Source organism: Syngnathoides biaculeatus, chromosome 4 (genome assembly GCF_019802595.1).
Source record: "Syngnathoides biaculeatus isolate LvHL_M chromosome 4, ASM1980259v1, whole genome shotgun sequence".
Lineage (NCBI taxonomy): Eukaryota > Metazoa > Chordata > Actinopteri > Syngnathiformes > Syngnathidae > Syngnathoides > Syngnathoides biaculeatus.
The window spans coordinates 14,074,684-14,090,351 of NC_084643.1; the positions used below are offsets into that span (position 1 = coordinate 14,074,684).

Sequence of the window (15,668 nt, forward strand, 5' to 3'; positions counted from 1 at the left end):
AAAGCAGAGTCAAATGAGATTTTAAACAATGAGCAACTGATGGGCCATTGCCATGACGGAAGTAAAAAATCTATTCTGTGTGTGACAGAGGCAATGATGGGAATGATTTAGTTTATGATCTTAAACTTGCAATAGTTCAAATTGTAGACTTGAGCCAGCTGTTTGTGAGGTTTTCCCGCTTCCCATTTACTCCTCATATTTTTGGATCCACCCTCAGTATACTTAAACGCCGACTCTTTTTTGAGCTCACTCGCTCTTGCTGTTTCTCTTGCGTTGTCTTCTAGTCCTTGCGGGTAGCAAACCGGCTGGGTGGCCGTGGGCCACCTCCAACCCTTTATCTTTTGTTTGGGCTCGTTGACCACGAGAGCTTGGGATGAGAACAGACTTGGTTTCCCATCTAATTGTGGCGACTGCTAGGCAAACAGAACAGGTAGGTGACGGTACGCGTTAAGATAAGCATGGTCCCTCCAAAGTTGCCAGCGAGCCCCAAAACAGGGAGGAAGACAAACGTAACTCTCCGAACAATGTGGGACAGCAACTTTTCCTCTGTTTATCTTTTTGTTTTATCTTTTTCCTTTGCCATTATTCTTCCTGCTTCAACCAAAGCTGGCTTTAGGTGTGACTGTGAGTTTGGCTGTTTGTCTCTATGTGCCCTGCGATTGGCTGGCAACCAGTTCGGGGTGTTCCCCGCCTCCTGCCCATTGACAGCTGGGATAGGATCCAGCCCTCCCCGCGACCCTCGTGAGAATAAGCGGCAACGAAAATGGATGGATGGATAGTTTAGTCATGGGCGGCACAGTGGAAAGCATTGGTCTCACAGTTCTGAGGTCCTGGGTTCAGTCCCGGACCCACCTGCGTGGAGTTTGCATGTTCTCCCCGTGGCTGTGTGAGTTTCCTCCGGGCACTCCGGTTTCCTCCCACATCCCCAAAAATATGCAACATTAATTGGACACTCTAAATTGCCCCTAGGTGTGATTGTGAGTGCAGCTATTTGCCTCAATGTGTCCTGCAATTGGCTGGCAACCAGTTCAGGGTGTACTCCGCCTCCTGCCCGGTGACAGCTGGGATAGGCTCCAGCACTCCCCACGACCCATGTGAGGATAAGCGGCTAAGAAAATGGATGGTGTCACGAACGGGGCTCGCGGGTGGACCCAAATGCACGACTCAAGGGACAAGCAGACAGTGTAGAGGAAACCTTTATTTGGTCCAAGGTCTGGGATCAGGCAGACAGTCCAAACAATCAGAAGTAATAGTACAGCAAGCAGGCTTACGAGGGTGGTCAGTGGACAGGCGTGGGTCGGTACACGGAGAGCAGAAGTCAGGCAAACAGGAGTGCGGGAACGAGGCATCAAGGACGACGATCTAGCGGAGGACAAGTCGTCCCCCGAGTCCTATATATGCTGGGAGGCATCAGCTGGGACAAGGTGCAGGTGTGCGCTGACTAATTGGCTCGCCACGCCCAGCCTGGGCAGGAAGCCAGGAGCATGACAGATGGATGGATGGATGGATGGATGGATGGATGGATGGATAGTTTAGTCATAGCTGTATATTATATTAAATTCAATGTGAATTTTCCCTGCCTGCCTTGATGCGCTTCGGTTTAGTGAGTACCCCCTCTGTACGTCAAGAACTCTCTTTTATGTGTAGTAAACCTTCATGGGATTTTTGAAACTGTCAATTACAAGCTGGAAACATAAACTCAAGACATAAAAATATGATATTTTCAATAAAATCCGTCTACACCTCGGCTGCACTTACAGATTCGATCCATAAAAGTTGTGAACAGAATTGTTGACAAAGGGCAGCCTTGGCAGAGTCCAACTCTCATCAGAAATTAGTCTGTCTTACTGTTGCCAGTGCAGGCCCAACTTTGACACCGGTCGTAGAGGGACCGAACAACCCGTATTGGGGTTCAGTACTCCATACTCATGAAGGACCCCCCCACAGGACTCCCCAAGAGACACCATTGAATGCCTTCACCAAGTCCAGAAAACACATGTAGACTGGGTTGGGCAAACTCCCATGCACCCTTGAGGACCCTGCTGAGGGCGTAGAGCTGCTCCACTGTTCCACAGCCAGGATAAAAACTATATTGCTCCTCCTGAATCTGAGATTAGACTTCTCGACAAACCCTCCTCTTCAGGACCCTTGAACAGACCTTACCAGGGAGGCTGAGAGGTGTGATCCCCCTGTAGTTGGAACGCACCCTCCGGTACCCCTTCTTAAAACGGGGGACCAACACCGCTGTCTGCCAATCCAGTGGCACTGTCCTTGATGTTCATGCGATGTTGCAGAGGCGTATTCAATCAGGACAGCCCCACAACATCCAGAGCCTTTAGGAACTCCAGGCGAATGTCATCCACTCCCAGGGCCTTCCCACCAAGGAGCTTTTTAACCACCTTGATGACCTCAACCTCAGAGATAGGAGAGCCTGCCCCAGATAATCCAGACTGTGCTTCCTCATAGGAAGGCTAGTGATAATAATGTGAGATACTATTCACCCCACCATCTCACAGTGTCCCGAGTTGAGGTCAGCAGTGCCCCATCCTCACTGTACTCATTGCTGATGTTGCACTGCTTCTCCCTCCTGAGACGCCGGACGGTGGCCCAGATATTCTTTGAAGCCATCTTTATGTCTTTTTCCATGGCATCACCCAACATCTCCCACACCCGGGTTTTTGCCTGAATGACCACCAAAACTGCATTCCACCTGGCTAGCTGGATACCAATCCATCAGCTGCCTCATGAGTCCCACAGGCCAAAAAGGCCTGATAGGACTCCTTCTTCAATTTGAAGGCATCCCTCCCTGTTGGTGTCCACCAACGTCTTTGGGGATTCCTGCCACGACAGGCACCAACCACCTTTTGGCCACAGCTCCAGCTGGCCGCCTCAACAATGGAGGCTTAGAACATCGTCCACTCGAACTCAATCTCCCTTGCCTCCCTCGTAACTTGAGCAAAATTCTTTTGGAGGTGGGAGTTGAAACATTTTCTGACAGGGGAATCTGCCAGCCATTCCCAGTACACCCCCACAATACGTTTGGGCCTGTCACATTGGAGCGGCATCTTCTCCCACCATCTGAGCCATCTCACCACCACGTAGTGATCAGTTAACAGCTCCGCCCCTCGCTTCACCTGATTGTCCAAAGCATGCAGCCGCAAGTCTGATGACACGAGCACAAAGTCGGTCATCGAACTGAGTCAAATTAATTTATAAGCCTAACTGTAAATATAACTTTGTACCTATGGTAAACAAAACTTATGTAAATTGTAAATCACAAGTGAATTGACTCACAGTAATAGTGTCACGACCCATCGGAACGAAGGTAGGACCCAAATGTAGGAGTACGCAGCTGTAATTCGGGAAAAACATTTATTATTCAGTGGTCGGGGATCGGGCAGTCAGTCAGTTGCAGCAGCAGTAGTTGGGACGTCGGGCGTAGAGAGCAGGTCTGCGGGCGGGCAGGTGTCGGTACACGGGAGAATGAGCAAGGAAGGCAGAAGTGTCAGAGGAGTCAGGTCAGGAGGACGACCCGGACGCCAAGCACCAGGATCCCCACGGGGCGATTCGGGTGGACGACCTCGGTGAAGAACCAAACGGCGAAGCAGGAACCACAACAAGGCATGAAACCGCTCCGGACGAAGGCCTGCCAAGCTGTGGTAGCGAGGTGACCGGGGATTGGTCGCCGCCAAGGCTCGGTCGCGAGGCAGCCAGGGATCCGTCGCTGCCGAGGCGAGGTCCGGAAGCAGCCGAACCTCGGTGGTCGTCGTGGCATGGTTCTCAGATGACTTTGGACCGGTCGCCATTGAAGCAGGAGAGGAAGGTGCCAGCCACTGAGACTGGGGTGCCAGGAGACCGTATACCCGTCGCTGTCGAGACACGAGCGTGGAGCGTCCTCGGGCCGGTCGCCACCGGTACTCCTGGATCGGAACATGAGGCGGCTGGGGAACCGTCGCCACCTCCCGGACAGCAACGTGAGGCGGCTGCGGCGCCACCGCCACCTCTTGGACAGCAACGTGAGGCGGCGGCGACATCACCACCCCCTCCTGGATGGCGACGTGAGGCGGCGGCAACATCACCACCTACTCCTGGACGGGAACGTGAGAAAGCAGCGGCGGCGTCCTTACCACCTCCTCCTGGACAGACACATGAGAAGGCGGCGACGGCATCCTCACCACCTCCTCCTGGATGGGAAAGTCAGAAAGCGGCGGCGGCGTCCTCACCACCTCCTCCTGGACAGGGACGTGAGAAGGCGGCGGCGTCCTCACCACCTCCTCCTGGATGGGAATGTGAGAAAGAGGCGGCGGTGTCCTCACCACCTCCTCCTGGACGGGAGCGTGAGGCGGCTGCGGAACCCCCACAGGTGGCACAGCGCTGCGTTGTTGCTCCTGTGGTGTTTGCCTTGGCACTACAGCGTCATTGGGGACAGCCTGGAGCAACGGGGATGACAAGGTCCTCCCCCTCTTAACAGGAGGAGAATAGCTTGCATCATTTTATCGGAATTCCCTACATCCTCGAAACTCAAGCCCTCTGCACTACGTTTCTGAATTCTGTTCTTTAGGAAAACACACATTGCAGAGGCTCTGGCATGACCATCTTCGATAGTAAATCCCATCCTTCTCCTTCGACGGCCGCCCGGAAGCCTGTTGCCACCGCGACCTGAGTGTGACGCGGTGATGAATCTGCTGCCAGGATGTAGGAGCAGGAGGTACAAGGGAGCGCCCGGCCTGAGCATCTCCTCTGGCCACCACGCGGAGGTCCCGGGTACATGGCCAAGCGGGTTCCCACAAACGGATTGGGGAACTCGGACCTACCGGGTGAAGACACTCGAGAGCGGGAGACGCGGGGAGGTGAAATAAACTGACCGGGATTGAAGATCGGGCAAAGAGATTTTTGATTTTGAAATAATCTGAGTTGTAGTCAGGCAGCCGGTCATACAAATCAAGGTCCTCATCAAAGTCCAAAAAAATCACAGTCCAAAGGAATATGTGGTGCTGGACGGGTCGTGGTCGGGATGTATTCATAGCTCACCGGTGGAGCGTATGACACGGAACCGGAGGACGTCATGGAGCCTACCTGGATCGGACAGGCTTGGTCCTCCGGCAGTCGGTCTACCTTGCGTCAGTCCCAGGGACACCGGGTCTTTCCTGCTGAGTCCTATTTTGGCCAGATCGTTCTTTCACGTACTATCGGAACGAAGGTAGGACCCAAATGCAGTTCATATTCAATGGTCGGGGTTCGGGCAGGCAGTCAGGTGCAGCAGCGGTAGTTGGGACGTCGGGCGTGGAGAGCAGGTCAGTGGGCAGGCAGTGGTCGGTAAATGGGAGAACGAGCAAGGAAGGCAGATGTGTCAAAGGAGTCAGGATTACGGGGTCGGTCGGAGAACAGGCAAAGGTCGGTACACACAGGTTGTCGATCAGGGATACGAGAGTGCTGGAAGGGGCATGAACCTCAACAATCTGGCGGAGGACCAGTCGTCACCGGGTCCTATACATACAGGGGATAATCAGCCCACATGAGGCGCAGGTGTGTGCCTCCCAATCAGCGCGACCGCGCGGGCACCCGCACAGCCCGAGCTGGAGCGGCAGGATCATGACAAATAGTAATCATGCAGAGTCAATCCAATCTAACTCATCATGACGAAATTTTATTTTTTTCATCAAAGCTCAATCAATTAATATGATGAGTATGTTGAAATTCCAAATTTAGTTATAGTGATTTGTTTAACGCCACAACAGTGCATTTGTAGTTTTTGAAAGCAAAATTAAAATGCTTAACCTCACACAGCAATTTTACTTGGATTGAATTAAGTGGTACACAAAATTTGACTTCAACATGACTCTTCCATTACTGCTACTACTACTACTACTCTCAAACACTTCCAAAGTCAGGTGCTGAAATTAATAATTTGCACTGTAAGGGTCTTTAGAGAAGTGTAATGACATTTCTGTGGTTTTTCATATTCTGTATTGTTGGCATGTCAAATCTGATATGCTAATTTGAGGCTTCAACTTCACAAATTCAAGCTATTGATTCATGTTGAAGAGTGACTGAAGGTCTACTCGTACAATCACCTGACTTTGATGCAGACAGCGTGGGTTCAGTTCCCAGTGATGATTCTATATATATATATATATATATATATATATACAGTAAAGAAAATATGTATTTGAACACTTAGAAATCATGGAGGGGTCTGAAATTTTCATTGTAGGTGCATGTCCACCATGAGACAGATAATCCAAAAAGAAAAATCCAGAAATCACAATGTATGATTTTTTTTAACAATTTATCTGTGTGATACAGCTGCAAATAAGTATTCGAACACCTGAGGAAAAAAAATGTGAATATTTGGTAAAGTCGGTTTTGTCTTGCAATTACAGAGGTCAAACATTTCCTGTAGTTGTTCACCAGGTTTGCACACACTGCAGGAGGATTTTGGCCCACTCCTCCACACAGATCTTCTCTAGATCAGACAGATATCTGGGCTGTCACTGAGAAACACGGAGTTTCAGGTCCCTCCAAAGATTTTCTATTGGGCTGAGGTCTGGAGCCTGGCTAGGCCACGCCAGAACGTTGATATGCTTCTTACGGAGCCACTCCTTGGTTTTCCTGGCTGTGTGCTTCGGGTCATTGTCATGTTGAAAGACCCAGCAACGACCCATCTTCAATGCTCTAACAGAGGGAAAGAGATTGTTCCCGAAAATCTCACAATACATGGCCACGGTCATCCTCTCCTTAATACACTGCAGTCTTCCTGTCCTATGTGCAGAAAAACACACCCAAACCATGATGCTACCACACCTATGCTTCACAGTAGGGATGGTGTACTTGGGATGGAACTCATCATTTGTCTTCCTCCAAACATGGTTAGTGGAATTATGACCAAAAAGTTCAATTTTGGTCTCATCTGACCACAAAACTTTCTCCCATGACTCCTGTGTATCAAACTGGCAAACTTAAGAAGGGCCTTGACATGTCCTGGTTTAAGCAGGGGAACCTTCCGTGCCATGCATGATTTCAAACCATGATGTCTTAGTGTATTACCAACATTCACCTTGGAAACGGTGGTCGCAGCTCTTTTCAGGTCATTGACCAAGTCCTGTCGTGTAGTCCTGGGCTGATTCTTCATCTTTCTAAGGATCATTGAGACCCCACGAGGTGATATCTTGCATGGGGCTCCACTGCAATTAAGATTGACCGTCATTTTTAGCTTCTTCCATTTTCTAATGATTGCTCCAAAAGTGGACCTTTTTTCACCAAGCTGCTTGGCAATTTCTCTTTAGCCCTTTCCAGCTGTGTGGAGTTGTACAATTTTGTCTCTGTCTTTGGACAGCGCTTTACTCCAGGCCATGTTGCAAGTTTGAGTCTGACTGATTGTATGGGGTGGACAGGTGTATTTATGAAGCGAATGACCGCACACAGGTGCATCTAATTCAGGATAATTGATGGAGTGAAGGTGGACTTTTAAAGGCGGACTAACAGGTCTTTGAGGGTCGGAATGCGAGCTGATAGGTGTTCAAATACTTATTTGCAGCTGTATCACATAAATAAATTCTTACAAATGTATGAATTACATTGTTATGTCTGGATTTTTCTTTTTAGATTATCTGTCTCACAGTGCACAAGCACTGCCTCGCCTCAATGATTTCTAAGTGGGAGAACTTGAAATATAGCAGGGTGTTCAAATTTATTATTATTATTTATTTATTTATTTTCTTCACTGTATGTATCTTTGTGCCTTATGACTGACTGGCGACCAATTCAGGGTGTAGTCTTCTTTTGCCGAGAGACAGTTGTTATAGGCTCCTGTGCCCAGTGACCCTTTCCAGGACAAGCCTCAAAATCGATGGATGAATGTTTTGTTGTTGTCATCATTCTATAACTCTTGTGGCATACATTTCCAACTATGTGTATGGTTAAAGGTCAAGTGTCAACCCTAAAACATTCTAAAATAAATAATGTAATGAAAAATACATATAAAATTATTCACTTCAATGTCTACACGAAAAAATAAATATGAGCGGATAGTGCGTCAGTTGCAGAAGTGTGATTCTACGACATCCAAGTGGTCGCCATATTGGCTGCATCCCGTCCATGACGTCACACGGACATTCGCCAATGAAAACACGTGGTGGACCCTACTATGGGAGACGAACACGCCCCTTCAGACACAAAGCTCTTTTCGAAGAAGAGAACATCACACAACCGAGTGAAGTTACTGGGGCAATATTGCCCTATTGATTTGAGCCATATTCAGATGATATGCGATCACGGCCAAACCGCCTCCCCGTCCGATCCAATTCTGCAGCGGAGATGAGCCATCGCTCTTTTTCAGCACCGAGGTGGCTTATCACGGAGCTGAGCTGGGCTGCTTTAGGGCGTTGTTCATAGCCGCCGCAGTATGCGATGAGCAAGACCATTGAGCCGGGGCGCTTTACTGCGCTGTCGTCGCACACGGCTGAGTGAGGCATTGTCGACAGCGTTCTTTAGAGCCGCCGCCGTCCGCAAGCTCGACGCGCAGCCTTCGTTGAAGCCGTGACCGACGGACACGGCGCCTCGGCCAGTGTGGTTCATTTTCGGCGCTTATCACGGAGCCGAGCTGGGCTGCTTTAGGGCGTTGTTCATAGCCCCCCGCTGTCCGCGAGGCCGACGCGCAGCATTCGCTGCCGTAGCGACGCAGTAACCTTCGCCAGCGAGCCCAATGCTGTCCGACGCACACATCGACACATCTGTCATACGTATGCAGATCTTTTGTTATGTTATGATAGATCGATTATGTGGTCCTCCTCAAACTATTATTTTTTTTTTAGTAACTGTATACACTCCTACCTGTCATTTGGAACCCACGAAGCTCTCGTCCTCTGCACCCGTGCAATCCATTTTTCACGACGAACCGGGTTTCTTGCAAACTTATAAAGGGTAAATCCATCCTCCCGAGTGTTCAAGCAATGTCCAGCAATGCAACAAGCTGGCATTTTGGCTAACTTGAAGGAACAATGAACTACCTTCCCGGAGGTAAAACTAATAGAAACAAACAAGTCCACTTGAGGGCAGTCTAGCCATGTACATCACCTCCTGCTTGTTGTCGAAAACAAATCCCTTGAGAGTATTTTCATGGCGGGAGTTATAAAAAGCTGTATACATCAACATCATGTTTTGTGGTGAAAAAACGCATCGGTCCATGTCGGCTGCCATTTTTTCATTAATAACATACTAAAAATCATGCATTTCATGACAGTGGCCCTTTAAAGATAGGGTCAGAAGGTCGATCATCAGAGTAGAGCTGCTGCTCCTCCCCATTGAGATGAGCGTTTTTGTCTAGCCTTTAGTCTAGCATTTTTGTGCCTCTGCCTTGTCGGACTGCTACACCTGGTATTGACCAGTTTCTGGAATAAAGCCACTCTGATCATTATGTCATTGCCTGGAAGACTCGCTGTATAGCCATGCTCACGTCGTGGTGGCGACAGACTCGGGGCCAAGCCATGCTCACATCACAGTGGCGACAGACAGACTGGCAGCAAAGCCACACTCACGTAGCCGTGGTTACCGACCCACTGCCAAACCAAGTCCACGCCACAGTGGCAACCGACTCGCTGCCGAGCCATGCTCATGTCACGGTGACGACTGACCTGCTGCCGAGCCATGCCTCAGTGGCAACCGATCCTCAGCCGTCTGACGACCACGCTTCAGTGGCGACAGATTGTCGGCTGCCCGATGACAACGTTCACGCCTCCACGACGACCGATCCTCCGGCGCCTGATGACCATGTCCATGCCCCATCGTCAACCCCTCCACAGCTGCCCATCTTGGCGGCGATGATGACTCCACGGCCGCCCATCTCGGCGGTGATGTCGACTTCACGGCCGCTTCACATTCTGCCTAGTCGGACTGCTACACCTGGTATTGACCTTTTTCTGGAATAAACCCACTCTGATCATTATGTCGTTGCCGGTAAGTCCTAAATTTGGGTCCCCCGTGCCGCTAATTTATGAAACTAAACAATGTCAGAGATTGCACAAACTCTTTCATTACGGGTCTGTCTAATGCTGTAGGTCAGAGGAGAATTTGAATTGCATGAGAGTTCAAAGAAGGAGGAGCAGGTGGAGGAGGATGCGTGTTGGGGGTAAGGCAAGGCATCACTGATTATACTGTCACTGTGTTGTTTTTGTCTTATTCAGAGAATACAAAGACTGCGCTATTCTGGCCCAAATGCTACAGGACAAGCTGGATGGCTACAAGGCTGATGACCCCAGCATGGGGGAGGTGGGTGTTTTTCTTTCTTTCTTTAAATCCAGTACAATACCCACATTTATAAATTTTTTGACTTAAGAAAACAAAGTATGGACTACGTCAGAACTGTCATCAAAGTTTAATTAAAATGTTTGGTCATATGTGTGAACAATGTTTGCAGAATCAATACATCAGCATAGCAATTGAAAAAGACCAAGCATTTTCTTACAGACTAACTTGTTGTTAATCCTAATCCTATTTCAAACTATTTCAAAATGGAATGGCATTCATAAATCTCAGTAGTTACTGTTTTAAAAATTCATCCATCCATACATATATCCATCAATCTAGCAGGCAGCATCTCGCATCTAGGTTTAGCAAGGATGCCCAGAGTTCTCGTTCCCCAGCCACTTCATCCAACTCTTCCAGGGGGAAACCGAGGCCGAGAGATGTCATCTCTCCAGCATGTCCTGGGTCTCCTTCCGGTAAGACGTTCCCGAAATACCTCAACAGGGAGGCACCCAGGAGGCTGGACTCTGAGCCCCTCACAGATGATTGCACCCTGTGGAGGAAACTCATTCAGGTTGCTTGTATCTGGGATCTTTTTCTTTTGGTCATGACCTACAGCTCGTGAGCATTGGTGAAGATAGGAGCATAGATTGACTGGTAAATAGAGAGCATCACCTTTGGACTTAGCTTTTTGTTTACCACAAAGGAGCGATGCAAAATTCGCATCACTGCAGACGCTGCACCGATCCGTCTGTCGATCTCCCCCTCCATTCTTCCCTCACTCATGAAGAAGACCTCAAGATACTTGAACTCCTCCACTTGGGGCAGGATCTCATCCCCGGGCATGCCACATTTTTCTGACTGAGGACCATGGTCTCAGATTTGGATGTGCTGATTCTCATCCCAGCCGCTTCACACTCAGCTGTGAACCACTCCAGTGAGAGTTGGAGATCACGGCTTGATGAAGCCAACAGAACCACATCATCTGCAAAGAGGAGAGATGCGATGCTGAGGCCACCAAACCGATTCAATGTCAATTTCGCATTCCATTCTTTCCACATTTGGCCGCCGGCAAAGCGTCAGCCGACTTCTGCCAAATCTTCGCCGATGACCGAGCCGGGGGACTCAACGTCGATGATCTTTGAGATTGCTTACCTCATGGACGGGATTCAACAGCAATTAAACAATCTCGTCCCAGGATGGCCACAGTTGATTCGAGCCCATACGAGGGTGATGAACGACCCGCTGGGATTTGCCAGTTTGTTGTGTTGGATTCTCCACTATTGAGCGTACATCTAGTGTACACCTATCCTTGTCACAACAAGTCTGTGCCCTTTTAGTTTGTCCACGTCTTGTCAAGTCTTTTAGTTTGTTCCATGGTCATCTGACCTTGTTCCATGTTTGTGGATACTGCCTTTAGTCTAGCATTTTTGTGCCTCTGCCTTGTCGGACTGCTACATGGTATTGACCTATTTCTGGAATAAAGCCACTCTGATCATTATGTCATTGCCTGGAAGTCCTGCATTTGGGTCCGCCCCCATGCCGCCGGTTGTTGACAGTAAATACATGTACTGTTGGAATCTTAGTCTCAAATATGTAATGTATAAATACTGTTTGCATCTTTTCTTGTACCCAGATCTACATACATGAAAATTCCCAGTGTGTGTGGGGAGTAGTTGTGGGGGGAGGAAGGTCACATCCCAGTTTTTCTGGTCCCCATTAACCGCAAAAGATGAGGGATTCCTGTAGATGACATTGCTAACAATCTTCAAGAACAGCTGGTAGACAAACTCAAAGACAAACATTTTACCCTAGAATTTGATCAACCAAATGACAGCAACAAAGAATGTTTGTTTATTGCTGATGTATGTTTTGACTTGACAACTCCCTGTGTGAGGATCCACAGTGGCACAGCTGTAGAGCATTAGCCTCACAGTTCTGAGGTCCAGGGTTAAATCTCGGCCCTGCCTGTGTGGAATTTGCATGTTCTCGCTGTGCCTGTGTGGGTTTTCTCTGGGAACTCCGGTTTACTCCCAAATCCCCAAAACAATGGAACATTAATTGGAGACTATAAATTGCCCCTCAGTGTGATTGTGAGTGTGAGTGTGTTGTCTGTCTCTATCTGCCCTGCGATTGTCTGGCAACCATTTCAGGGTGTACCCTGCCTCCTGTCCGTTGACAGCTGGGATAGACTCCAGCACTCCCATGATCCTTGTGAGTATAAGCGGCTAAGAAAATGGATGGCTGGATGTATGGATACAATTTTATGCAGAGTTGTACTCATAACAATTTTATCGACAAATAATTATAATGATAGTCATGGTGGAGAGTGGAGGGACGCCTGAATTGTTCTCTTCTTGCTAGGAGGGTAACAGAAAATAATTTTGAAGTACTGGTCTAGAGATTCTTTGCACATATTTAAATATCTATGGTCTGATTGCAAGCACTTTGAAGCTGCTGAGTTGATCATCCCCTGGAAATCATCTTTTTATATTTTCAGTCAACTTGTGCATAATGTATTCCTTCATGGAAGTTGAACAGAGGTGCTGCAACAAAATTGAAGTCTCAGAATTTTCAGGCAGAAAGGTGGTGTGACTCTTTACAGTGTCCTCCTCACAGTTCTGAGGACTGGAGTTCAAATCTTGGCCCTGCCTGTGTGAAGTTTGCATGTTCTCCCTGTGCCAGCGTGAGTTTTCTCTGGGCACTCTGGTTTCCTCCGACATCCCAAAAGCATGCATGAATTGGAGACTCTAAATTACCCTTAGGTGTGTACTTAGTGCAACTGGTTGTTTGTATCTATGTGGCCTACAATTGGCTGGCAACTAGTTCAGGGTGTAACCCATCTCTTCCCTGAAGTTAGCTGTTCTAGGCTCCAGCACTCCTGTGACCCTTGTGAGTAAAAAAGGCTTAGGTGATGCTTAGAGTGATTAGTTGGGTCATTAAAAACATACTTTCCCAGCTGTTTGATGTAAGCAGATTCCATATTCTTCCCCACGGTGTTCAGTTAATCTAGACAGTGATATTATTTCTGACAATTGCCACATCAACATTTTCTTTCAGGAAGTAGAAAGTAATAAAAGAGATCTGTTAGCATTAGTTGGTGCTACTTTAGGGCTGGGATATCTTCTGGAGCCTCGAATGAATAAAGTGAAATTCTATGGGTGATACAGTGAACATTTGTGAGGTGAGGATTTTGATCACGTAATTGTGCAGCACTCTAATGCGTCTTCTTGATCATCACAGCGGACCCATCACTCCCAAAACTCATCACCTCAGAGAAAGAAATTCCATGTGATTTCAGTTCAGTTCCGATTTGACTGATGATAGCCTTTTCGTGTTGAATCTCTCCAGTGAATATTTTCAAGTTAGTGAGTGCTCGGTTTAAGTTTCTTTAACTGTCAAGACCTTCAGGTTCTTGGGAATTACAGTCTCACAGGACCTGAAGTGGGAGACGAACATCAACTCTATCATCAAAAAATCCCAGCAAAGGACGTACTTCTTGTGGCTTCTGAGGAAGTGCGGCTTATCACAGGAGCTGCTGAGACAGTTCTACACAGCAGTCATCTAATCAGTACTGTGTACCTCCATCACAGTCTGGTTCGGGCCTGCCAACAAAAGGACCAACTCCGATTGCAATGAACATTCAAAACCACTGAACGGATTGTCGGAACCACCCTACCCACTCTTGAAGACTTGAACACCACTCAAACAATGACCAGGGCGGGCAGGATCCTATCGGACCCTCCACATCCTAGCCACCAGCTCTTCCAGTTCCTTCTGTCGGTTAGACGCTACCGTTCAATGCAAATCAAAATGAGCAGGTATTGAAACAGTTTTTCCCCCCCTCTTGCAATCATTCATTAAATTTTCGATCAGCGAACCAACTATTTTCTGCCATGCGGCGTTGTTTTGGCACACCTCACATCCTGCTGGATTAGTAATATATACTGTAGACTATTTCACAAATTGTCACATTAAACTGTTCATTTTTGGTCAACTATCATTGCACTGGTCTATAACGGTGAACCTTGAATGGCTCAGGGTGCTCTGAATAAGCTTAACATAATGTGGAGTGTTTACGCACTCTAACTCCTCTAAATGCTAAAAGACTCTGCATCTTAGCACAACTGGGACTCATAAGGAATAGTTTTCTATTAATTAGGTCTATTCTTCTTCATTCTTGTTAGTTTGTTTGTTCTTCTTCTGAGCACTCGACATGAATGGTGGCAGTGTCAGCCGGAGACAAATTCCTTGTGTGTTGTTACATACTTTGGCTATTGAATCTGTTTCTAATTTGGATTTTCTCATTACCAAGAGCTGGTGTTTTATCCGCTAATATGGATTCTTCTATTTTCTTTTGAATGAGTTGCTAAGAATATTGACAGATTTACTAGTAGTTCTTGGGCTTATAAATACAAGTGTGTGATCTTGTATCACGTTCTTGGCTCATGCAGCATGACAACGATCTGTAACAGACCAACAAGTCCACCTCTAAATGGCTGAAAAAAAAAAAAAAAAGGTTTTGGAGAGGCCAAGTCAAAGTCCGGCTTCATGGTGTGACCTTAATCAGACATTTCGAGTTCGAAAACCCTCCAATATGGTGGAGTCTAAAAAAATTCTGCAAAGAGGAGTGGGACAAAATTCCTCCAGCGATGTGAAAGACTCCTCCCCAATTATCGTAAATGGTTGGCTTCAGTTATTGCTGCCAAGGGTGGCACAACTTCTTATTAAATTCAGGTTTTTGCTTTAGTGTAGTAATAAATTGAATTCCCATTTCCTTGGGTTGTCTCTGAGTTGTTAAAATTGGTTTGATGATTTGAAACCTGGCGGCAAGGAGGAGCACCTGGGAAGCATTTGCCTCACAGTTTTGACGTCTCGGGATCAATCCTGGACCCGCCTGTGTGGAGTTTGCATGTTCTCTCTGTGCCTGCGTCGATTTTCTCCGGGCACTCCTGTTTCCTCCCACATCCCAAAAACATGCAACATTAATTGGACACTCTAAATTGCCACTCGGTGTGACTGTGAATATGGATGTTTGTCTCGATGTGGGCAGCAGTTCAGGGTGTACCCTCCCTCCTGCCTGTTGACAGCTGGGATAGGATCCAGCACTCACCGCGGCACTTGTGAGGATAACCGACTACAAAAATGGATGGATGGATGGATTTGTAAACTTTGTGTGTAATAGTAATGCATGGTAACATGATTTAACAAGAAAAGTAAAGTAATGAAGTAAGAGCCCCTTATAAAGTGATTTTTGTTTCTATGCTGTATTCTTCCAGGGACCAGATAAGTGCCGTAGCCAACTAATCATCCTAGACCGAGGATTTGATCCTGTGTCACCTCTTTTACATGAGCTCACTCTTCAGGCGATGGCCTACGACCTGCTAGGCATTGAGAATGATGTCTACAAGTATGTAGCCACAAAC

At 47.6% G+C, this 15,668-nt stretch overlaps 1 protein-coding gene across 5 annotated transcripts in view; it reads left to right on the forward strand.

The window, feature by feature from the left end:
- Positions 1–15,668, forward strand: part of stxbp1b (syntaxin binding protein 1b) — a 104,350-nt gene that overhangs the window by 46,935 nt on the left and 41,747 nt on the right. For all 5 annotated transcript variants that reach the window (XM_061816483.1, XM_061816485.1, XM_061816486.1 and 2 more), the window contains 2 exons: positions 10,182–10,266; positions 15,522–15,652. In XM_061816483.1, the coding sequence (XP_061672467.1) occupies positions 10,182–10,266; positions 15,522–15,652 (216 nt within the window). The remainder of the gene's footprint in view (positions 1–10,181; positions 10,267–15,521; positions 15,653–15,668) is intronic.